The sequence below is a fragment of the Myiozetetes cayanensis genome, unplaced genomic scaffold (genome assembly GCF_022539395.1).
Source record: "Myiozetetes cayanensis isolate MyiCay16 unplaced genomic scaffold, myiCay2020 scf4, whole genome shotgun sequence".
Classification (NCBI taxonomy): domain Eukaryota; kingdom Metazoa; phylum Chordata; class Aves; order Passeriformes; family Tyrannidae; genus Myiozetetes; species Myiozetetes cayanensis.
The window spans coordinates 48792864-48818278 of NW_026087631.1; the positions used below are offsets into that span (position 1 = coordinate 48792864).

The 25415-nt window shown below is 35.3% G+C and overlaps 1 protein-coding gene across 6 annotated transcripts in view; it reads left to right on the forward strand.

Annotated features, from left to right (window-relative positions):
- ERBIN (erbb2 interacting protein) overlaps nt 1-25415 on the forward strand; it is a 113177-nt gene that overhangs the window by 72120 nt on the left and 15642 nt on the right. For 5 of the 6 annotated variants that reach the window (XM_050330045.1, XM_050330041.1, XM_050330042.1 and 2 more), the window contains 15 exons: nt 2503-2559; nt 6590-6653; nt 8357-8431; nt 9665-9809; nt 10294-10366; nt 11415-11544; nt 11893-12008; nt 13017-13086; nt 14094-14193; nt 15392-15513; nt 16097-16267; nt 17047-17229; nt 19245-19359; nt 21070-21253; nt 22050-23535. In XM_050330045.1, coding sequence (XP_050186002.1) covers nt 2503-2559; nt 6590-6653; nt 8357-8431; nt 9665-9809; nt 10294-10366; nt 11415-11544; nt 11893-12008; nt 13017-13086; nt 14094-14193; nt 15392-15513; nt 16097-16267; nt 17047-17229; nt 19245-19359; nt 21070-21253; nt 22050-23535 — 3091 coding nt within the window. The remainder of the gene's footprint in view (nt 1-2502; nt 2560-6589; nt 6654-8356; nt 8432-9664; nt 9810-10293; nt 10367-11414; nt 11545-11892; nt 12009-13016; nt 13087-14093; nt 14194-15391; nt 15514-16096; nt 16268-17046; nt 17230-19244; nt 19360-21069; nt 21254-22049; nt 23536-25415) is intronic. The other variant, XM_050330046.1, reaches the window with a different exon arrangement.

A 25415-nucleotide genomic window follows, 5' to 3' on the forward strand; every position in this document is an offset into this window, starting at 1 on the left:
TATCTCTCTATGAAATATTTTTAGCTTTCCAAGGAATGACTGCTTGTTGAACAGCAAGTTTCTGAGTTTATCTGCTATATGTTTCTTTTATATGTTTTACAGGTAGTATAGTTCTAAGAGATCAGATTTAGAGAGAATATTGGTCTTCTGGCAACCTGTTCACATAGAGATTTAATTTTTTTGAAAACTTGAGCTGCAATTTGTGAGTTACAGTTGGTTACAATTAAAGAACAATACTGAAAAAATAATCTTTAGACCATTACTGAAGGTATATTTTTAGTTACTAAAAGTAATACCTGTTGCAGCTTTGTGCTTAGGTGCAAATATTTCTGTGGTGATGAGTTTTCCAAGTTCAGAAGTTAAATATTTCTGTAGAAGTATGATAAATCTTTGTGACAGAATGGCACATATAGTATATATTCTGCTATTATGACTTCAATTTTTCCTTTAGTAAGGTGAACTGGTTCTCTGTATTTCTTTTCCAAATTAATCTGCAATTTTTCAAGTCTGTTATCGTAGTTTAGGTGTTTAGCGTGGATTGATGTTGAATGCTTAGCACCAGCAATATAAAGGCTGGGTAGACTGAGTATTTGATGTGCATTATTATTTTAAACTTGAATTAGCCCTTCCAGTCATAATGGAAGAAGTGAAAACTGCTTCAGTCCAGTATTTCTCATCAGTTACTGCAAGAAAATTACTAGTTTAGACACAGCCTGTATCTCCGAGCCAGGAAAGATTGAGAATGTTCCCCTAGTAACTTCTGTGTAGTTCTACAGGTAAGAAATTCACAATTTATATCTTCAGTTTCTTAGGGTTAGCTGAAGAAGGATTAGCACATGAAACAAGGTGACAAAGCTATGAACTTTTTTATCACCAAAGGCAGTCTTTCACTTCACAGAATTAGCTTATTACAAGTGTAGTACAGTCAGTTCTGCTATTCTGTCAGTTTTGGTTAAAGTCAGCAAAGTGTGGGTGTGAATATTTGTAGTTTACATATGAATGGAGGTTTGCTTCCAAGGCGTTCAAGAGAAATTTGACTGCATACAAATGTTGCGAAGAAAAAATATAAATTCTGTAGCTGTTTTCACTGTAATCCAAGTAAAACACCATCTGCAGCCTAATGCAGTGTTTAGTTCAGAAATCAGATCCAAAAATGACCGTTCACATCTGGGGATTCTTCTGTTTTGTACCAGATTGATATCTTAGGGTGCAGGTAAGGTAAGAGGGCGAGGAAGTCCATCCCACTTACATCCTAGATGAACAGTGATGATATTACCATGAATGGGATTTTTATTAGGGTATTCTTTCAACACTGTTAGGATGGTTGTTGGGGGCTCTTTGTAGAAGTTGGAAGGAGGCAGTTGCCCTCCAGCAGTTTCTACCAGATGCCAAGTACTGCTTGCAGTGCTTGGATACTCTGACCTCTGCTCCGTTCCAAGGTGATTCTTACATCTTAGGTTATTTGTGGGCATGGCTACTTTCAAACTAATAGAAAAATGAATGAATGAGGAAAAATAGATACTGTTCTTAGCTTTTTATTTCTACTTTAGGTATAGTTCTTACCACTTAGTAAAAATTAAGGGTTTTTTCTCCGTCCTTTCAATGCACTAGTTAAGGAAAGACTGGTCTGTTCACTAAGCTCCTTTCTGAGTCAGGGAGCTTAATGCCCTATTTTGTTTTGTATGAGGGCTGTCATTGGATCACACATGGAACTCATTACAGTTGTCATTACAGTGCTATCTGTATTTAAACCAAACTCAGTTTCTGTGTTTTGTTTAAGAAGTATAGTCTTGTCACTGCTGTCCTGATACAAAAAATTTCACTGGGAGTTGTACATTGCTTGTATGTCAAGACTGCTTTGAACTTACTTTGACCAAGCAGTTGAGTTTGGGATTTAGAGATTATTTATCTTGCAGTCAAGGATTTACTGAAGGAAAGGTCAAACCATCTTTAACAGAAGTATCAAAATGGATTAAGAAGCTGACCAGAAAGAGAATATGGAAGGAAATCCAAAATAAATGTAAAGATTGTTTTTATTCATGTGGAAGACCACAGGTATTCTTCTGATGAGGTCTTTTATATTAAAGTGTTTGATATGTTTCCAGTATTAGAAATTGAAAACCTAAATTGTGCAGAGTGATCCTACCTTCCTCATGCTTCCTGTGTACTTCTATATACGATAACATATACCTATAATTAATCCAGTGAGGTGCTTCAAAATCTTTGGGATGAAGGAAAACAAATGTGTTCAAATATGTTCATAAAAGCAGGCAAGATCTAGTTTGTTTGTTGTTTACCCAAACCAAACCCCAGCAAATAAGTGAATTTCAAATAACATGCAAATTTTTGCACAATATGTGTGTGTAATGTTAGAGAAAAAGAAATCAAACTTTTTTTTAAATTCAAGGGTTTTTTAAATTCAGTAATATGAATAAGTTCAGAGATTGCTTTTGTCATAAAGTACAGATTATCATGATAATTCATTATGTCTTTCTGTTACAGATTAACTAAACTCCAGATATTGGAACTTAGAGAAAACCAGTTAAAAATATTGCCAAAGTAAGTATAGTATTGTTCTAGAAAATCTTACAGCATTTGCTTTAACTTTAAATCCAACTGTACCTCTCTCTTAAAATCTGTTATCTTTCTAATCTGTGCCTTGCAGTTCTCACTTATTTCATCAAACAACCCCAGGCTGATGATGATGCCGTTCCTGCTGTTTCTGTGAGAAAGAGCAATGCTCTGAATTTTTGAACTGTGACTGTGCAGCTTTGTGCAGTTTAACAAAGATATAAAAGGTCAATGAAAAGAGAAACAGATCCCAAAGATAGGATGTGAATAAGCAGCTGTAGAATCATGAATTTGTTGTGGTGTACTGGAAGAAGGGTCTTCCTCTGGCAACAGAAATTGGTAGAGAGGTGTTGGTTTTGGTAGGTGTAATAAGTTTTGGTGGAGAAGAGGAGGACCTAACAATTGAATATACACTCTCTCCTACTCATATGCTAGGAGAGACTTGAATACAGTAGGCTGAACTATGAACTGCCAGCCCTTCAACTGTAACAGCTAGTTTTTTTACGCTAATTATATGTGTAAACGTCACCAAGGAGTATGTTCTCTTGGAATTCCCTTTTTGTGTGCCTAGATACTATAGAGTGGAGTCTGCTATATAAAGATGCCAAAACTTGTATCTGAAATGACATCAGATAGTACAGTACAGTACAGCATCAGAAAGTGTGAATTTACGTCTTTGAAGAATGAAGCATTCTGCTCATTCATACTCTCAATCCTCTTTGGCTCTTTCTACTATCACTAATTTTCAGTTGAAAAAAATTAGAGGATGTGTAATTTGGGGTGGTAGCTCTGTAAAAGAAGTTACTCCCAGTTGAGAAACAGTAGCTACAATTAAAGCTTACAGCTAATACAGATTTGTTTATAAGATCACTATGATCACATTAACTGGCATAATTAACACTAACAGCATGAATTACACACAGTATGTAAAAAGTGTAGTTTACTCTTGTAAAAGCCAAACACACTTTCTTTTCAAGCTGCTGGGATTTTTTTTTTTGTTGACTTCAGTGTTTTCGAAGTTCCATCCTTGCTGGAAAACTAACCAGCAGCTATCATGAAGATGTCTTCTTCTTCACCTCCATAATGATCTACAGTACATGCCGAGCTGTCACCTTTATTATTCTGTTCTGGTACTCTAGTGGCACATGCTATATAGCCTTATACAGTGTAGAAAATCCAAAGGAATTTTTTTGGTCTAATAAGATGTAGCAATACATGCTAATATTTTTGCTACAGAATACCACTGTCTTTTCATATTTTCCTATGACTTTACTATGACTTTTTAATATTTTCATTCTTGCAGCAAAATTCTTTCTTATTTGTAATGAGAAATGTATTTGGATAAATTTCTACAAAATCGGAGTAGTCATCTTGCTGAGTAAAACATGCACATAATTTTTGGCACTAAAGCATGAAGCACTTGAAAAAATGTTAATCAAAATGGGTAATTAATGCCAACATACTAAATCAACCTTGCTTTATGCCAAATGCATCATTTTACTTGGAGCTGATCTACAGCCAGAGACTACAAAACTGGCAGCATTATAATGCTAACCAGATAGATGAAAATATTTCTACTGAAAGGAGAGCAAAACCACACAAAGACTATTTTAGAGGCATTTCTCTGGTAGGTAAATTGGAAAAATGGTCCAATGGAAATACAGTAAGTTTATCTTTCATTTTTTTAAGCTTCTGTGGCCTAATTGTGAATAAAAAGAGCAAGCTTTTTAGAAAGAAGGAAATTATTTGGGAGTGTAATTACAATGATTCAGGGCCCAATCTTGCTATCACACATACCTCTGGGATTGTATGCCTCTTGAAGTAAACTATAGTGTTAACCGTAGTGAAACTGTTTGTATGCATCATCAAAATTTGGGGCATAATTTAGAGTACAAGATTCATTAATGTTGGGTTGTTTTCACAGCAAGTTCAATAATATGAATTATGAAAGACTTTCAGTTTATGGGAGAGATTACATGGTGCTGTGTCAAAGAAAGAAATGGTCATAACTCAGTGATGTAGTAGATGTTTGTTTCCACTTCCTTTGATATGGAATTTTCCTGCTACCTTAACATTATTTGGAACCTTGCTTGCCTTTTGTCTGAAGTCATAGTTGGTCTATAAACAATACAGAAAAGCAAGGAGATACTAGTCAAAGAATAGCTGAAAGTGCTGTAAATTCTGCAGGCAGTGGGGAAAGGAAGGAATATTACTGAGACCTTCACCCTGCAAACACATTTCTGTATGTTTTATAGATGAGGGGATGTGTTTACCAGATTACAGACATTATGGCAAGGAAAAAAAGGACCCTAAATCAATAATTTGTTATCCTGTCAGTGTTACATAGCATCGTTTTGCATGGTGTGGTCTGTAAAGTTTTGAAAGCTGCAGAATGTTGTGTTTAATACTTTAAAGGAGTCTTCAGCAGTGCTTCTGTAAGACTCAAATTTGTTAGGAACATGGTAGTAAAATTGATATTGGCATGGGCTCATAAAGCTTTGAGAGATTCAGCTTATGCAGTATTTCGGAGGGCTTATATAATTTTTGTTAGATTTGGAAAAAGAGTGTTAGCAGTTGGCTAACAGCATTCATCCTATTCATTAGCTTCAAGAAATGGGAAAATTGTTTCCCAGATTGTTCTGGAAGGAGCCTTTTCATGTTTTCTTTCTTTCCTTCTCTGTGACAGTAGGAATGTGAGTTAAAGGCTTTCCTTTAAAGCCTGTGTGTACTATGCAAAAAATGTATAAAAAATGGCTTCTGCTTTTCTCTTGGTCATGTGTTTACCTACTTATGCTAAATTCCTAGTTTGTTCCCAGTGTAATTATTATATTGTAATGAAAATCAAATTAATAGGCTAATGTTGAGTCTCCTTCTTGGACGTTATTTCAGAAGTAGTATTAATAATTACATTACCTTCATTTCAATAAATAAGGCATTTTTCAATATAATATTTTTGAATTATATACTCAGAGCAGCTGTAGAACTTACTGTATTTGAAGAACTGGAGCTCTACCTAGCTGCACAGAGCATCTTATGCTCATGCAGTTGTTTCTTATAGATACTAGTGTTGGTAGCTATATGCTGATAATATAAAAGACCATTTAGAAGCTCTTTCGTTTAATTTTGGCAGAATTTTATAGCATTTACCCAACTGCAGTTTATATGTAAAAGTTTTAGATACTAATCTATGGAAATCTGTTATTAAATAAATATGGAACATAATGTCATATGAGGCATTCATAGCCCCTTTGAAAATACTTTTAGGTAGAACTGCTGTTGACTGTGAAGTATGCTGTGTAGTCCACCATGTGCAGTGATCAATAATCTCTGGGGGTCCCCAAAATAAGCTTAAATGGAGGAAAAATGTTTCAAAAACACAGCCTGAAATAATGGATTTTACTTTTATTTCAGTCATTGATTTAACCTCTCCTGTCAGTTAGCTTAAAGAGTATTGATGTGTCACAAAATTCAGTTTCATAATTTGATTTAATGTATGACAAGAGAAATAAGTAGGGTTCTAGACCATGTGGAAGCAATCTGTCAGCAGCTTGGAGAGGGAGAAGGGTGTTGTTGGTTACTGTGATTCAATAGTGGCCTTTTATGTTTTAACTAATCATTAGGCAGTAGTCTTTCTTTGAGATGAAACATACCATTAACCGGCCTTTGGCTGCTGAAAGGACGTATTGAGACTGTAGGCGAAAAGCTGGACCACTCAAAAGAGATGCTTCACTGTGTTACTCTGTCATAAAGATTACTCTGTTTGTCTTTAGTTGTTGTGAACTGATCTGTAGGTGAGTTGCAGTGAACACTTCATGTGACGATCAAGTTTTCACAGTCACTAGTATGTGTCTGGTTCAATAGTGTGTGAAAAATAGACCTTATTCAGGTATCATTCCAGTTAAAAAATAACATCACTATGTAATACTGATTAAAATAATACATTTTTGTGAATACTGGAAGACTTGATGTAACTGATATTTTGTTAGATCTAATTCTTTTTTAATCCCTTCCTGTGCAGAACCATGTCCAGACTGACTCAGTTGGAGAGACTGGACTTAGGAAGTAATGAATTCACAGAAGTGGTGAGTTTTTCATTAGTAACAGAGCTTTGCATCTTTTATAAATCTCTTTATCCTTTGATCTGTTTTTAATAAATATGAAAATGTAAACACCAACTTAAGAGTTCTGCTACTGAGCAAATATTATGTATACCTTATGCTACTTTATGTAGCCTGTTAGATAAAATTATAAATATGAATACACATTTCCATTTTAAAATGAGTCTGTCATATAGTGTGGTTACTGTATTGATAAATAATTAATGTGTTTGAAGTATAAACATAATTGTTTGCCTTACAATGAGTTCTAAACACTTACTGGTTATCATGTACTCAGTGTTACAAGTTCTGTGCATAACTTGCTTTTATTATTGTGCACAGACTATTTAGGCCCAAGGGACACTGTATTAATTTCAAGTTTGAATATTGTTCAAAGCAGGATTTACAGTTGAGGTGCTTAGATTTTTCTTTCAGCATGGATTGACTTGTTTCCTATTCTTGATCTCACAGACAAATGTACCTTGTGTTTAGAGTTACTTAACATCTGCTTCAACTTCCCTGGGTGAAGAAATTGAAAGAGAAGTATTGTGAAACGTGCTGATCTGCAATACAATAAAGTCAAGTCTTTGTGGGCCACTAGTAGAATATGCAAAGCTGAACGCTTGCCTAGTGGTATGGTCTGGCAGATAGGGGAGTGTGTTTAAGGATTTGTTCATTAGTATTGTTATACTCCCAGCCGTTACCATTGCTGCCATATTCTCATCACAGAGTGGGTATTTGTGTGGGAGACTTAAACTAATGCATACAAGGCCCACATTAAACCATAACAGCCAGGAACTAAGCATAGGCTGTAAAGTTACCTGTTTGGCTATATTTTTGGATGTTTGCTTTGTATCTGCTAGTCTTTTAGCTATAAGAGCCAACTACTGGTAACTTAACTTCACTAAGGTCTTAAAGTAAAAGCACAGAAAGGTTGTTGGTTACTATGATTCAATAGTGGCCTTTTCTGTTTTAACTAATCATTAGGGTTGTTTTGGATAAACATCTCTCTGAATGGTAGTCTTTAGTTAGGCATTTCTCTTGGAAAATGAATTATTAGGAGTCAGGACTCAACTTACGCAGGAATCTTGTATACTTAACATACAACAAAATGTAGTTAGCATTTAGCTGAACTTGACTGTAGTTCCTAAGGCGCAGTTGTAATGGAAACACAATCCTGCACTTAATTGTATGAATGGAGTGGTTTGCTTGTATCATGGAGATATACCCTTTTTTGATACAAAAATGAAAGTTGTTTCCATTTTTCCCAAAACGAAAAAATTGCTGGATTTTTGAACCCAAATTTTCTGAGATAACGGAACTTAAGGGGTTTTAGACCTCCTCCACGAAGGAAAAAATGATACATGTAATATGTACTTATTATTGTCTCTATTGAAAAATAATACTTTCTGCCAAAAAAAAAAAAAGGAGACAACCCCCACAACATCACCCCTTGCTGTAAAGATTGTTTAGTACTATGATTAAGTTCTTCAGAGTTTTTTGTATATCTGGTATGTATTTGCATTTCAAAAGTGCATTATCTGGGTTTTCTTTGACCCATTGAAAAGAGTGTTTATAATAGCTATAGTAAGACATTATTAAACTTGCAAGAGATGAATTATTGGAGTTGGTTTTGCTGTTCACAATTTTTTTGGTAAGTTTTTTTAAAAAATTACTTCCCTTTACAGCCTGAAGTACTTGAACAACTGAGTGGGTTAAAGGAATTTTGGATGGACGGTAATAGACTAACACTTATTCCAGGGGTATGTTCTTTTATTATATTAAATATTTACTATTTCCAATTACAGTGATATTTGCTTTGCCAGTTATCATATATGTTGAAGATGCTGTGCAATTTTAATGTTATGTAAAGCCAAAAGGCAAAATAACACTTAAATGCTTAACTTAGTCTACTTAGAAATTATAACTGATTATGGGGGCTGGTTTCCTGGCTTTTTTTTTTTTTTAATTCATTGAAAGTTACATACTTCCCATCTAAAAATTATGTTCCAATTAAGGAAAAGGGTAAAAATCTTAGATCAAATTTAGGGTTAACTGGTCTTTCCAAAAAGGAATATTTGATGTTAGCAATCAGGAATTTACATGATAAATATGTTGAGTGAATTTTTAATGGTCATGAGTTTAAAGCAGGCAGCACCAATTTTGGTGCTGCAAACAGGAAGCATTGCCAGTTCCTGAGAAAATGTTCTGTTGACTTTTTTTGGGTTTCTGATGTGTCTGAGGATTACACGTGGTTCAGGCTGACCTGTCATTACAGTACCACTGAGAACCTTTGCTTATGTGTAGTCTACTGGTAAATGAGTATTTGAAAGAGACTTATTTTCAGCCCAGAGATCACCAGCAGTGTTGAGATGTGCAGCCTTGTTGCCTGATCAGTAGTCTTCTCTATTGCATTTCCTTACTTTAGCGAACTCATTCTTGAAGAGTTGAGTTGTTTGATTGTAGAACACAAAGTGAACATTTGTATTCTATGGTAAAATAAAACCCTATTTCTGAAAGTGATTTCATCTTCCCCGTGAATATTTTAGTAGAGTAGCGTACCCAGATCTTTTATGCTTATGCGCAGTTCATATGGAATCTCAAACAAGCTGATATTTTGGCTTGTTTCTGTCAATTTAGTACACTTAGGGATTCATCATTTTTGGTTTTGAGGTTAAGTAGGATGCAGTTTTACACAAAAGACAAACAAACATTAAGAGTCTGTACTGGAGCATAATGATGTCTTTACCTTATCTGTCTGTGAAGTCTGTTGATTCATGTTACAGACAAGCAGTGTTACTGTGGTGTGTGTGCAAAAACAGCTGTGCTTATCTGCATAAAGTATTTCATTATAAATCTTGGATATTTGCATAAAACTGTATTTCAGTACTATAAATAAGTTTTTTCCTCTGGCAGGAGAGACAGTTTGTCAGATCTGATGGATTTTTTGTTTTGAATGTGCGCTTTGTAGAATGCATTATTTTCTCTTGTTTTAGTTCATAGGCACTTTGAAACAATTGACCTACTTGGATGTTTCTAAAAACAACATTGAAGTAGTTGAAGAAGGTATTTCAGGTTGTGAAAGCCTGCAAGACCTACTGTTATCCAGTAATTCACTTCAGCAACTGCCAGAGTCTATTGGTTTGTATTTTTGGTTAATTCATCTTCTTAAAAGCTAATAGTTCAGAACGAACATTTCAGACTAGAAAAATGACATTTTAGATCTGTTTCAAATGATGAAAAGTGCCAGTTTTTGATAAAGCTGTAATGTGTGGCTGAATAATAGCTTGTAATTGTTTTGGAGTGTTCTTGACTTTATACAGTAGCTTGTAAATGGATGAGAAACTACTGTCTGTATCAGAAGAAAACCAATACTTATTCCCCTTGCCAGCCCTCACCCCTCCTTCCCCACACAGCCCAATGGCCAACACACTGTAAAGTGGCAAACTAGTTCTCTAAGCTCATCCACTTGTTCCCTTAGGTACAACACTATAGGCATGCCAGGGAATAGAGAAGATGTGGTTACTTGGCCATAGTTCTTTTTTTTCCCTCATTAAGTAATAATTAAAACTCAGTTTAATGAACTCAAATGTCCTTTTTAATTTATTTGTTCCTATTACAACAGGTTCCCTGAAGAAGGTGACAACACTTAAAATTGATGAAAACCAGTTGATTTATTTGCCAGACTCCATAGGAGGGTAGGTATTTCACCAAAATAAAAAGTTGAATTGCCTTTCTTAAGACTTTTCTGTAACAGTGGCGCCTCTTTTTCTATGACTACTTGCTTTAAAATCTTCTACCTATTATGTCTTAACAATACTGAAGGCAAGTGTTTTTTCATTTCTTAGTTCTACTTTCAAGCATGTATGTTTTTATTATTTAATACCAAAAGATATATGGTCCTCATGTAATGCAACCACCAATCTATAAAAGAAAAATTGAATGTGAAGGAATACAAGATACCTAAAGAGGCAGTCAGCTACCTGAAACTGTTCGCTGACAGTAACATGGTTGTAGTAGATACTGCAAATGATTAAACCACTGTCAAAAATCTCGTAAAAGGTTAAGTCTGAACACATAGGAGAATTTTCACTTGTCAGTCAACAGCAGTTTTTTTAATATATATTTTAGTGTTCAGAAATTTAAAACTTGCAAATAATGACAGAAATAATTGGTTCAGAATTAAGTGCTGTACAAATGTACAATTTGTTCCAATTCCTCTTCATCTATTATAATTAATGTAGGTTTTGTTGCCAGAGTTTACAAAATATTGCATCACTGCCAGATTATTAGGTTCACTGTCTCTAATTCTTGAAATTCTTTACTTGTTCAGAAACTGCACTGAGCTCCAGTCTGACTATGGTCTGTCCTATTCTGAATGTTTCGGTGCCTTATACCAGTACATTGTCATGTAGCACACAAACATTTGATGTTGTTGACCTTCCTGTTTTCATTGAATGGTCTCTTTTGAGGACAGTGTAAAGGAGATTAAAAAAAAAAATATTTTGTCAAGCCCAAAATGAAATCAAAAAACCCACAATCAACCAACAAACAAAAAAACCTACCCTAAAACACACTTTAGTCAATCAGTAAAGGATTTTTCTTAGATTTTTAACTCCCTTGGGTTTATTTTAACTACGTTTGAGATTAATAATTAATAGTGATGTTAACTTCCTGTAAATTTTAAGCATTCAATTCAATTAATGTTGGTTTAATTAATCTGTATAGAGTAATATTTTTTTTTAGGTTAATATCAGTAGAAGAACTGGACTGTAGTTTCAATGAGATTGAAACATTGCCTTCATCTGTTGGGCAGCTCTCTAATATAAGAACGTTTGCTGCAGATCATAACTTTTTAACACAGCTGCCATCAGAGGTATGTATGTAATTACAGAACTGTAAAATTACTATTTTAATGTATTTTAAACTATATAGTCTGTACAATTTGTGGAAAACAAGTTAAAGTAGTTCTTGAGTGGATTTTCTTTGTGCATGTTTTCAAAAGAGGATGTATACAAATGTGCAAGTTTTCAAATAATGAAATTCTGATTCTGTTTCTTAAACAAGCAGAAATTATTTGCTTGTATATTTAAATGAAAAGGTTTAATATGTAAGAATAAATTAATTATACCTTACAGGCCAAATACCTTTAAAACTAATTGTTTCAAAACAGTAAAAATTTATACTGTGAAGAGGAATTAATTCTTCTTTTTTTTTTTTTCAGATTGGAAACTGGAAGCATGTAACAGTGTTGTTTCTGCATTCTAATAAGCTTGAATTTCTCCCTGAAGAAATGGGTGATATGCAGAAATTAAAAGTCATTAATTTGAGTGATAATAGGTTTGCGAATGCTTTTATTCAAGTGGAATTTATCTAAAATGCAGTAGTAATGTAGAGGGATTGTTACAAATACATTGTGCTATCTTTCCTTAACTCACACACAGTTTAGATATTTAATGTATTATTGTTCTGTTCTGGATCTTGCAGTTCCAGGGTATTAAGCTGTCTTTATTTATTGACTTGGCATATGCATTGAAGTGCAGGTTCAATACATTCCTGATTGTTAGCATGTGTTTTTCTGGGGAATTAATTTGGTTATTTTTGTAAAGCTTTTGATTCTTAAAATTCAATAGCTTCCTCTATTGCAAATGGAACACACAACACTATCACAGTACAGCGCAAGACACTTTGTTATTTTGGGGAAGGGGGAAAAGAGTTGTGTTTTATTAGAGCTGATCATTAAAAATGGACAAAATGTTTAGCTTCAGGGAATTCCTAGTTTATATGGGAGAGAGAAATCTCAGGGAGCTCTCGCACCTGCTCTGGCAACCCAGCTTCTCTGTACTCCATATGGAGCTTGATTGTCCATTAATGCCAGAGCTTCCATTATGCAGGGCAGCCCCTTCCCAACACATGTGCCTTGGAGAAAAACTTATTTTCAGCTGTAGTACTTCTTTCCTTCATTGGCATGCATGAATACTGACAGATAAAATGCTGAGGATTCAGATTTATTAATTCACATTAAATGTCTTCAAAGTTGTATTCAAGACACTTAGCTGAGTTAAATTCAGGTTACCATGTTGCTTTTTTTTAAGCTAAAAAAAAAGCTTCCTATTTTTTCTAAACTGGGAAGAAATAAGTTTTTCTCATTTGCTTGCAATTTTTTTAATTTCAGTTATAGCTTTGAATCTAAACTACATGCTGTAGCCTTTCAACTCCCAATAGTTAATAATTTAACTTTATATGTAAATGTCTTTTTAAAACATTTTGCAAACTGATGCAGGATTGTTTAACAGTCTTAACAGTATGGCTAAATGTACTTACATAAATTCTGGTTGTAATTTACAGACTGAAGAATTTACCATTTACCTTTACAAAACTGCAGCAGCTCACTGCTATGTGGCTATCAGACAACCAGGTAAATTTTTTTTAAATTAAAAATAGATGATTGTTGACTTCATTCCTAATGGAATTGACAAGTACAGAGCCATCTGTTAAATAACGAGACTTAGTACTGTGTATATGGATCAATAATTTCTTGGCATTGCTGTGTCGGTTCTCCTGCAGTAAACAACACTGAGCCTACCTATCTCTGGAGACTCATGGCAAAGTTCTGTGCTGTGAGGAAATGCAATTTAACAGATGGGGAGAGGTGTGGAGAGTTTGTTCATTTTTGTTTTTCTTAATTCAGGCTTGTTTACACAGAAGTGTTAGTGATTATAAGCTCATCCTTGAATGTGTACGTGCTGTTGCTTTCACAGCTATGCTAGTGGGTAAATTCAGCATGCCTTTATTGAGTTAAGTTTCTTGCCACACCTTTGAACACTGTGGCTGTCCAGGTTTCAAGCTGCTGAGCATGCACTTGTTGCTTGTATTCTTCCTTTGCATTAAAGCCCTCCGTGCTATGCTGATTTTCTGAATGGTGCCAAGGTGTACAAGGCTGTCAGAAATCTGCAACCTCAGATCTACACTTTTACAAATATGGTAATTTCAGGAATCCTCTGCCCCTTTCTGTAAGGGAGATGGAACTAGATGTTCCATCTAGTATTAGTAGGAAAAAACAAGTACAAAATTTTTCTTTTTATATGATTGTCTGCAGGTTTAAATGGCCAAATATATCTGTGCATTCTGCCGGCTTTGGGATAGTAATAAGTCCCAACAAGAAACTAGGTTAGTTTTGAATATCCAGTGTTTACTTTTCTCTAAAGCTGTTTCTGAGTTTCAGTCCTCAGTCAAAGCCAGTCATCAGTGAAAGACAGACATGTTAATAGCTTTGTTTGGTGAAAATTATTCAAGAGGAGAAATGGTTTAATAGAAGGCAGAGTAGTCTTCAAAGTCACGAGACAGGAATGCTCTGTGATATGTAGATCATATTTACTTTTGTATATATTCTGGTAATATATCCTTCTTTCCTTTACTTTCTAGTCTAAACCACTTATCCCTCTTCAAAAAGAAGCTGACCCTGACACACAGAAAACAGTGCTTACTAATTACATGTTCCCTCAGCAACCAAGGACTGAGGATGGTAAGGATTTCAGAAATACCTTCTTAGTGCCTTCTAATGCTTGTGCAGCATCTGTGATAGAATGTGAGAATTATAAATTTGGAGATTCAGTGAAGTTCAGATCTTTCTTGGAAGCATTCACTCCATTTTAACCTTTTTTCCTCAGGTGCCAGTGTTTCTCTCTGTAGACAAGGGCTGCTTGTTTGCTTAAGCTGACAGAATATCTGCCTCTGAGGTTGTTGTTCCAAATGGAAGGTTTAAAAGTTCACTAGACAGTTTTTCAAAATTTAAAAATACAGTTTTTGTAAAATTCTTTACAAAAGTTTCTTTTGTTTTGATCAGGAAGCTTTAGTGATAATGAAGTCTATTAGAATATTTTCAGATGTGTTAAAATTGCAGCTTTGCCCAATAAATGCAGCACAGCAAATATTCCATTGCACTTACTGAGCCCTAAAATTAAATATTTTTCTATTTAAGATATAAAATCATTAATATGAACAGTCTTGGTATTGCTATTGAAGGATATACATGTGCTGGGGTGGTAGTGGCAGATTTATTAGACTTTTTGCATGCCATAGTGGAACGTGACTGATGTAACACAGAGACACGCCAGAATAAGAGGCAGTGGGTACCTAAAAAATTTTTTAAATCTCTTGTAAAATTAAGCAAGAAATACTTTTTTGTAAAGACCTTGGCTGTTGTATAACTTCTGCAAAATCATGCCTTTAGCTTAAGTCGTAGATGCTTAGATTTTTTTTTTTTTCAGGATTAGTAATAATGCAGGTTTTTGTCACTGAGTCGTTCCTACTCTTCATTTTAAAATTTTCATTAAATGAAATTAAGTGAGTGTTCTTACATGTGCTTAATGAGACCAGTTCACTGAAGGTAGGCTATATAAATCTATACAAGTATAATTTACATTTTTAGATCTATACACTCACATAATTTCATATTTTTATATAGAATAAAAATACTTTTCAGCAGAGTTCTGAAAGTGTGAGTGTTAAGACTGGTATGCAGCTGGGTATATGATTTTTTTTTCAGATAGGGATTTTACTGCTGTAAAAGTGCAGCCCAGTTCATAAAGCAGTGGCAGTGCAGTTAGTCTTTAAAGAATACATGCAAAAACACACCAATCCATCCAAGAGAAAGAAAAGGCAACTTTATTTTGCAGAGTATATCCTATTCTTATAAGAGCTTCTCTGGGTTTTTTTTTTAGTTATGTTCATATCTGATAATGAAAGTTTCAATCCATCTCTGTGGGAGGAACAGCGGAAACAGCGTGCTCAGGTGGCATTTGAGTGTGATGAAGACAAAGACGAGAGAGAGGCACCACCCCGGGTTAGTATTAAATTTATTTTTGAGTACTTGTTGCTTCCCTCCCTCTTATTTCCACCCCTTAATCTCACCCTTTTCCTTACTTTGGCTGTGGGTTTCACTCTGCTGAATCAGTCAAATCATTAGTTATAAGTTAAGAGTACCTAGCAGGATGAAACATCATACTCTGGGGCTTTTTTTGTTTGCTTTCAGTTTGGGTGTTTTTTGGACAGATCATTTTAAGCAGGGCACAAGGGAAGAGCTCTCACCTGATATCTGCAATGTATGACCTAACTGGGAGGCTACCTGATTAGGAGTGCGGTGGAGAACCACAATGGGGAGACAGTGATTAATCCTGATTTTTTTTAAAGTGAATTACAGTTGTTATAATCCTTGCTTGCAAGCAGTGGACACACTGAGGGGGGGGGGAGTGAAAGTAATTCATAATCTTGCTGGGTTTTATAAGCCTAATGCAGGTAGACTCGAATAGCAAAGTGGAGATCCTGGATTTTTCAGTGGTTCATCCTAGGTAATTATTTGTCATAAGTTTATGTCTTTGTTATGGCATTTAATTAAATGTGGAACATTATTGCTTTTTGCTACACAGGAGGGCAATCTGAAGAGATACCCAACTCCATATCCTGATGAACTGAAGAATATGGTCAAAACAGTCCAGACAATTGTACACAGACTAAAGGATGAAGAATCTACTGAAGATATTGCCAAGGAGTCAAAACGAGAAGTCCACACAGTTTCTGTAAAAGATGTGGGAGTAAAGGTTAGAGACAATACTATTCTCTGGTTTCGCAAGAACTTCCAAAGATATTATTTATTCCTTTTAATCCTCTTCTCCCTCCCCTCTAATGCTTTAGCGAGAAAAAATGTCAGATTACAGAACACAATTTACCTCTTCCCCACCTAAGGACGTCTGTAATAAACGTCTGGTTTGCAGTAGCAATTTTCCTCCTGCACTAAGAACAAGGAAAGCAACTCGATTCTCAGGCAAATACAAACTATGGATATGATAAGGAGTTGACTTCATCAGTTTCTGGAGGAATGGCATCTTTGTCATTCTCTGATCCTCTTTCATCTACTGGACTTCACAGTGAAATTTGGGATAATCTCCAAGGATCTTTCTGCTGCTCTCATGACTGAAGGTTTTATACAATAAGTTAGGAAGGCAGTAACAGTAAGGTGGCAAAGGTGTCTGTAACAGGCTGATGCAGTGTGATAGGTGATAGGACTACGGTTTGGTACTGACATAAAATTGTAGATATTGGCCTTTTGGGATTTTCTTGTTTAACTGGAAATTTAATGGTACAAATGGACAGAAGTAAGGAGAAGAGTTCAAACTGATTGACAAAGGGTAGGGTAGTCTGTGGAGACTGCCTTGGTAGTGGAGATTTCTCAGCATTTCATACCTGGTGCATTCCATACTTTATAATTTCAGAGCTCAGTTTTTTTCATATTTTCCCAAAACATGTAATGTTGATTCTAAGTATATGTTACTGAAAACCTTTCAGGATGTTTCTTCTGCTAATGTTCTTAATTCTGTAGACTTCAGAAATCGGTTCAATAAAGAACAAAGTAGATGAGAGAAAACAATATTCAGCAGGAAGCTCTGTGCAGAAGCCTAGTGAACCAGAAACTGATCACAGCACTGCAAATTCACAGATAACTGCACTTGTTAAAACCTTGCAGAACACGAAAACAGTTGTCAACCATGAAGACATGCTTGAGGTATGGCATTGCAATGAGCATTACAGCATTCAAAAAAGTTCATAATGAAAGATACATGAATTTAAAGGAAAAAGAAAGCAAACTCAATTAAAGGTTGACCTAAACTGTGAAAAGACTCATACTTTGATAGAATTCTTCAGTTATTGCTTGATTGTCAGTACTTCATTAAATAATCAGTTTTAATTGTCCCTGAAAAGAGAAAATACCTGATTAGGGGGAGCAATAAAAAAACTTTTATATCCAAATGACAAGGCACATGCATTTCAAGTGGAATGTAGGTTTAAAAGTACTTATTCCTCTGTGTTTATTAGTGAGCTGACAAGAATATTACTTGGAATATATTTACTTCTTATTGTGAGAGATTTTAAATTTAAACCTAAAAAATTCTGTACATCTCTCTCACAAACATCGTGTATTCATTTATTTAGAAAGTTTGAGATTGATGACAAATTTTGGAACTTGTCATTTAATCAGTTCCCAGCCTGCAAAATACCTTTTCATAGTTTCATAAGCAGATTATTTTTTTGCCTGTGTTGTGTAAGCAGTGGAACACGCATGTGTCATACTTTTGCTGAAGAGACTTGGTGACAGGCAGTTGTGGCTGTTACTGCCTGCTTCAGCACTAGCATGTTCCTGCTTCTACTTACTTTCTGAAAATACTGGGTTTGACATTTTCCTTTAATTTAAAAACATAATGTCAGAAGATTAGGTTGTTTGTCTAATGATAGTGACAGCAGTTCTTTATAGATGACTGTATGCCAGTAAGTAAATGAGGCAGGGATAGTGAATTCCTTATTTCCCTGTACTAACCTGCTGGTAACTCTGTTGCAGAATCCAGTTATCTAAACTTTGCATGTGTGTAAGTTTTCCATTTCAATATTGATTACACTTGTTGTATGTTACATCCAAGAGGAAGGGCAGTGTGGTAGATGCAGTGAAGGATTGATTGTTCTGATTGCAGATAAAAGCAGATGGATTTTTAGTAATGAAGACTACAATAGCTTATTTGCTACATCTCAGTCAGGTTTGCCCTCCCTGAAGTCCCAAGAACTGGCCAGGTAATTAGTATCATAGGAAGGTGGTGCTCCAATGGGTTCCATGCATTAAATGTTATAAAACAGTAAGAAAAAGTGAATATTGGCAGACTGGAATTTGTAGCATGGATTTTGTAGTGTTTGTAGTAGGAAGCATGTTTACTAAAAAGAAATTTCCACTTTTAGGGAAAGAAAGTTTGTTGGGGCTTTTCTTCAAAATGTTACTGGAAACAGTTGGTTTTTGAGGGTGATCAAATACAGGGCTGGCAGTAGGGTACTGAACCAGTTGCACAACTGCTTTTATGGCAGCTTTGTCTGTTAATCTCTTTCATAAGTGCACTGAACTCCATCTTATGGTTAAGAACTAGTGATTTCTAGCTTACATGTACTCAGCATTGCTTTATTCCTCTGCTGTTGTTCTTGAAGTTAAATAACTTTTTTCCTTTTGGAATTTACCCCTAGCAAGCTACCCTGGCTCTTTTTTTTGCGAGACTAGGCAAGTCAAGCTCATTGTCTTTTCTGACAGCATAGCTCTTCATTCCTAAAATTGTCTCGGTCACGCTACTCTATAGCTGTTTCAGTTTGAGATCTTTTTTGCAAGACCAACACCCAGCTAGTCAGTCTGCATTATTTGCTGGTTCAGTGATCACTTTGTGACTTGGACTCAACTGGAAGTTCTCTCTAGTGGTGGAATGAAGGCTGCATCTGCTTGCTCGAAGTAGTTTTTGCTGCTTAAGTTACCTGTTTGTCATCCCATGGAGTTTAGCAGTGACAATGCAAGTTTCCGTGTGCTACCTCTTCAAGATAATTCAGTTGACTTGCACTACAGATGCACTACAAACCTATGTTATGCCTATGCTGTGTGGCATGTTTATCTTTTTCCCCTTTATTGTTCATTGGGAGATAAGTTTAGATACCATTTACTTCACCTTTGAGCTGCTCTTTAAAATGCATAGCATAAAGCTCTTTTTCCTTTATCAGGAGTCAGAAGAACTCTCCTCTGATGAAGAGATGAAAATGGCAGAAATGCGACCACCACTGATAGAAACCTCCATAAACCAACCAAAAGTGGTAGCTCTTAGCAATAACAAAAAAGGTAAAATACTGTAAAAAGCACTGTAAGTGGTGTGTGCTTCTGATAGTTTCTTGACTCAAAGTGGCTTATTTTTCAATGAAATCATGTAAATGTAGGCTTAATTTATATATTTTAAAAGAAAGATGATTAATTCTCTATTTAAACAGTGAAAACAGGAAAAAAATCTGCAATGTCTTATGCTCAAGTGCACGACAGAGAAAACTGTGTTGACATCCGGATTTTCTTGATTCTTGTTACCAGTTTAAAAGCAGAGGGGAAGAGGAGATGTATGTGTTTTGGGAGACTATGAGCTTGAACACAATCTGGAAGTGCTTAAGAAAAGATTGCAGAAAGTGGTATTTATATTGGAAATATTCTATATTTCCCGCTCCTCCCAGATTTTGTGAATTGTTGCTGTTATAGACAGCTGCTATAATTGCTGCTATAGGCAGCAGTACTTGTTTAAATTTCTTAGAAAAACTGTGCTCTCTTCCTAAGGTTTATTCTTAACTTCTCTTTTGGCAACTCTTTCTCCAGAGTTATTTTACTCTTTTATTTTAATTTGTTCCTCTAATGTGAAACTTCAGAATATTTTCTTTCGTTAACTAAGTTTTATATTCTCTGAAATATAATTTTGGTCTGAGTAGCCATTTGTTTAAGACTAAAGAATGGCCTAGGATTCAGAGAAAACATGATTTAAAAATTGTATAGCAAATAGTACTTTACTTTGTATGATATCCAGTACTTTCCAGGAGAAAAGGTTTTCTGCCCATTAGATGTAAAAAGGTGAGATTTAGTGAGAAAAACCACATGGAAATAGCAGGACTTTTCTGCTGAGGATCACACATGATGAAAAGGTTGATGTTTATCAATGCTGTCTTTGAGTTTTTATGTCTGACTACAGAAGGAGGTCAAAACTTCTTTCTTGTCTCTGAAGATAGACATTAGTTCTGCAAAATTCATGCATTTGGCACCTATAACTGTGTCTTGAAGCAAAAATTTAAACTTACTTGTTTCTGCACTTGTGTCAGAATCACGGCTGGCTTGAATTCCCCCAAAGGAATTATTTTTATATGGATGTAATATGTAAGTATGCGTACCCTATGCAAGAATCAGTGTTAACAGGGTTAAATTAGTCAGAAAATGTTGTCCTAAGTGATCTGCAAAGCTTGGGGATGCACTGGATTCCAAATCAGCAGAAGAACATTTTCCATTCCTGGTTTTTAACATTAATTAAAGAAATTTAGAGCTTATCTGATGATCTAAGAGTTCCAGAGTACTTGATCTAATAAATAGCAATTTGACAATGATACAATGTTCAAAATCAGGAACTGTGTACACTTTCAAAATTCGGCAGTGTATTTAATTTTCTTAGGGGCTTATGTAATTCAGAACTTTGAAATCATTGTAAAAACAGAAATGTGATTTGATATATATTTTGAGGAAGTATTCAATAATGTAGCACCACCTTATGCCAAGGAAACTGGGAATAAAGCAGCAACTTACATTTAATTAACAGGTAAGGGCTGTTTACATTGAGACAAATATTTTAAAAATAGGAACAATTGCCAACAGTTGAGATTAACTTTGCAAAGGTGATAGCTTAGATTTTAGTTTCTGGTAGTAAGACTTACTGAACAAGAGACAATTTCTAAATACCGTACATACACATATGAAATGGCTATTAATAAGATGTATGTGTCTAACTAAATTGGCAAATTTTTATTTCAGATGATTCAAAAGATACTGATTCCTTATCAGATGAAGCTACCCACAATAGCAATCAGAATAACAGCAACTGTTCCTCTCCTTCTCGAATGTCAGATTCTGTTTCCTTAAATACTGACAGTAGCCAAGATATTTCTCTCTGTTCTCCTGACAAAGAAACACATGCTGCTGTTTTATCCAAGATCAGGTTTGTAAGATACTGTACACCACTAACCAAATACAATAGAAAATCGTTACTCAATGTTTCATATTTCATATCATGTGTACATTCCTTTAATTCATTCATTTATCACTCATGAAGGAATTTACATTTTAATGTTTTAAAATAAGGTTGATAATGGTAAGGTTTTTAAGGGTCTCCTAAAAAAATAATTCAGAGACTAACCTTAGTATACAATACATGGTTCCCATCTTTTTAATAATGGTTCCCATCTTTTTAATAATAGGGTGTAATAATCTTATCTTTTTAATTTTTTATCCCTGCAAAATACTTCAATATACCATTTAAAAGCTCTCTGATTTTACCTGCTTAATTCTGTAGATCAATTTGATTGCTAATGTAACTATTAAAGACTGTAATTGCAGGTTGTCACTCTTCTAGAGGTTTTGGTCAGAAAATGCCATTCTTAAAAGATTGCAAATTGTCCAGTATTGTCATGGAAATTAAAAGAAATTGATAAAAAAATCTGACTTCTTGTCACTTTGTACTTCTTGACACTTCTAAGCTGTTTTTAATAATTCCTGTTGAATTTAAATGAACTTCTGAAATCAGATGACACAAACGTTTCTGAAATGAGTCCTCTATATAACATATTTCTGCAATGGTAAGATAGCAAATGGTAAATCTAGTTTTTGGTCCTGTTTTGTATCCACAGTGTGGCTGTGTTGCATGTTAATGATAGTTTTTTCTAAAACAGTTCTCAGAGAAATATCTTGGTTCTGTTTGGAATTTCTTTCAAGAGCCTTCTTTTTTTTTCTTTCAGACAAGAAGATGAAAATTTGAATCTTTTGCAAAATGGAGGAGAATTGAGCATTACAGTAAAAGAAAAACTAAATGAATTAAGCATTGGAGAAAGATTAGGCCTGATAGGAAAAGCTGTTGATCTAAGCACTCCTATGGAGGAGTCTCGCAAATTAGACCAAATAAACATGAATATCAATAAACTGGCTAGTGAAGAGGTAGTTCCAGTTCCTGTAGAAAGGTTAGAATCACAGAAAACGGTTTCAGTGATGGGCTTTTTGAATAACAACACAAAAGAAGAAAGTGAGCACTTGGAAAATGGAAATAAATATCCTATAAATAAAGTAAACGGACATCCTGAGGAAACAGAGTTTCCCAGTAAAGACAAGCTAGTGAAAAGCACTACAGTTGATGGTGATGCTGCTGAGCTGTCTGTTTCAAGAAGCACTGAAGATTTGTCCCCACAGAGAAGCGGTCCTGTGATGAAATCTCACAGCATCACCAGTATGGACAGTGGTAGTCTGAAAATCTATGATATTTTAAATGAGAATGGATCTCAACAGTCAAACTCAGTGGTAAGATCACCATCTGATACTGCAGATGGAAAAAACATAGTCCGAAGTAAATCTGCTACTCTTCTGTACGATCAGCCTTTGCAGGTTTTTCCTGCGTCATCGTCATCATCTGATTTAGTATCTTCTACAAAAACTGTGTTCAAGTTTGACTCAAATCACAATCCTGAAGGTGCTAATGTAGTGAGAGGATCAGCGACAGGTGGTGCACAGATGCTCTGCACTCCTCCTCAGTATAATATTCAGTATAGCAGCAGTGCAGCAGCAAAAGATGCCCTGTGGCCCCAGAAACAAAACTCCCAAGTAGAACAAAGCAACTTACCTCCTTCACGTCCGCTTAAGTCTGACAGTACAGAAACTCCCAGCTACGTAAAGCATTCTGCCAACATGAATTTCTCCAATCATAACAATGTCCGAGCCAGTGCTGTGTACAACACTCACCAGCGGATGGCTGGGAGACATACAGATATGTGGGCTGTCCCAGCTAATGACAGACTGCTCCCAGGAACAACCAGACACACTCTCCAAAGGCAGAGCAGTATATCTTCTACAGCTTCCATAAATGCTGGGGATAGTGGACCTTCCAGGCAGGCCCAAGTTACTGAAGGGGACTATTTAACATACAGAGATTTACATTCAATGGGAAGAGGTCCACCAGTAATGTCAGGGCAGCAGAGACCTCTTTCTGCCCGAACATACAGCATTGATGGCCCAAATGTAACCCGGCCACAGAGTGCTCGGCCCTCGGTAAACGAAATACCAGAAAGAACTATGTCGGTCAGTGACTTCAATTACTCACGGACTAGCCCTTCGAAGAGGTCAAACCCAAGGGTTAACTCCGAGCACTCACTGTTAGACCCTGCAGGGAAAAGTAAAGTCCCTCATGACTGGAGGGAACAGGTGCTGCGACATATTGAGGCTAAGAAGCTAGAAAAGGTAAAAATAATAATTTTTTTCTCCTACTTCTCTGTTACCTGGGTGTGGAATAAGATAAATACTGTGTTTTGAACTTCTTTTAGTTACTAGTGAAAATCTACTTTTGACCCTGCTGTAAAAAGGATAAACGTGCTTGTGATGAATATCTGAGAAACACTCAGATGGTAGACTGTAAATGAACTTTTCTCCCAAATTAAAAAAGGTGCTGTTGTTTTTACATCATACTTACCAGTTTAGCCAAATTATTGTTGAATACATTAAATATGTCACACTGACCTGCTGGACTGCAAGACCAGCTCTTGAAAGCCAAGTAATTATTATAGCATCGTATTCACGTACTAAAATATTCCCTTACACTTCTTGATCTTTCTTTTCTGTCTTTTTTCCCCTTATTTCTTCTCTTTAAGAACAAGGAAAAGTAAATCAGTGAAATCTATTTGGAAGTATAGTCTACAACTTTAGTTGCTGAAGAATTCAATAGCCATAATTATCATGTTATTTGCCTTCAAGCCAGTTATCTTTTGAAGTTGGGTATCTGACAGATTGTTGAATGAACATTTATTGCTGTGAGATGAGAACACTTAAAAATCTTGCTCGTTTCAGAAAATCACAGTAGGTTTTGATAGAACTAGAAATGAGGATGAGGATTCTTTATGTACTGTAAATGCCATCAAGAATTTGAGCTGATATGTAGAGCTGAACAATTATATATATTAAGAATTTGAGTAGACCCTGGAAGAGTGTAATCTGTGCTGTCCAGTTAGCCCAGTTGAAAAAAATCATCACTAAAAAATGGATAGAATGTCATTAGCCTGACCCTGTTTGTTTGGAAGGGAAGTAAGTAAAGCGGCCAAAATACGTTTTGATTATGCCAGCTACATGGATTTTGTTTTTTAGTTTCTTTTCTAAGAACATACTTTGTTTTATTATTATGCTAAATACTTGAATATCTGTGATAGCTAGAGAAATTTAATTGGAGATGGTAGGAAAAATTACTTTTAACTATAATTTTTGTTTAGAAATCCCAGTATTTGGGGGCATAGGTTTGCTTTTGTTTTTTAGGTTTGGATTTTTTTTTTCTTTTTTTTTAAGTTGCATAACTTCTGGTGACAGAAAGGGATAGGTTTTGTTTTTTAAAGAAGCCTGCAAAACAGCTGCACCTGTTCTGGTCCAGATTGTCACCTACAACAGAAAATGCTTTCACAGAACTCTACTGTAGTGTGGGCGACCCTTTGTCCCCACAAGAGGGTCACAGGCCTCATCATGTTCCAACTCTAATAAAATGTGCATTCCCTCATTTTCAATACTTCTGGATAGTTATATCAAATCTTACATGAAATGACAAGAGAAGCAAAGATCCCAGCACTCGCTGAATACAGATGGAAACAAAACCTCAGTGCACTGCTATGCAGTTTGTTTATTGCTTGTTCATCTGTATGCTAAGAACAGTGTTTAATACAGAAGTGATATCTGTTCAGGTCTGTAGAAGAGCAATCACCTTTACTGAAATGACATTGATCGCCTGACTTGATTCCCTTTTTATCTGTCCATACTTTCTATTATGCTTTACATATAAACTTTAATTTTTCCTACTAAACTGATAATGGAATAGGTGCTATTAAGATCTTAGCTGTGGATCTAATTTAACAGATCTTTTAAGTCTGTTTTGTATGTGTGTGTTTCTTTTGTTCTGGCCTTGAATTGTTTCAAAGTAGCTTTTGCTAACAATCTGAAACATATTTATGGGTTTAAAAGTGAATGCCTATATAATTGTCAGCGTTATATTCTCCAGGATATAATTGACTTAAAAAGAAGAATCTGAACTATGAAAAATGTAGATATGATCCTAAATGGCAACTGGCAAATATGATAATGTAAAA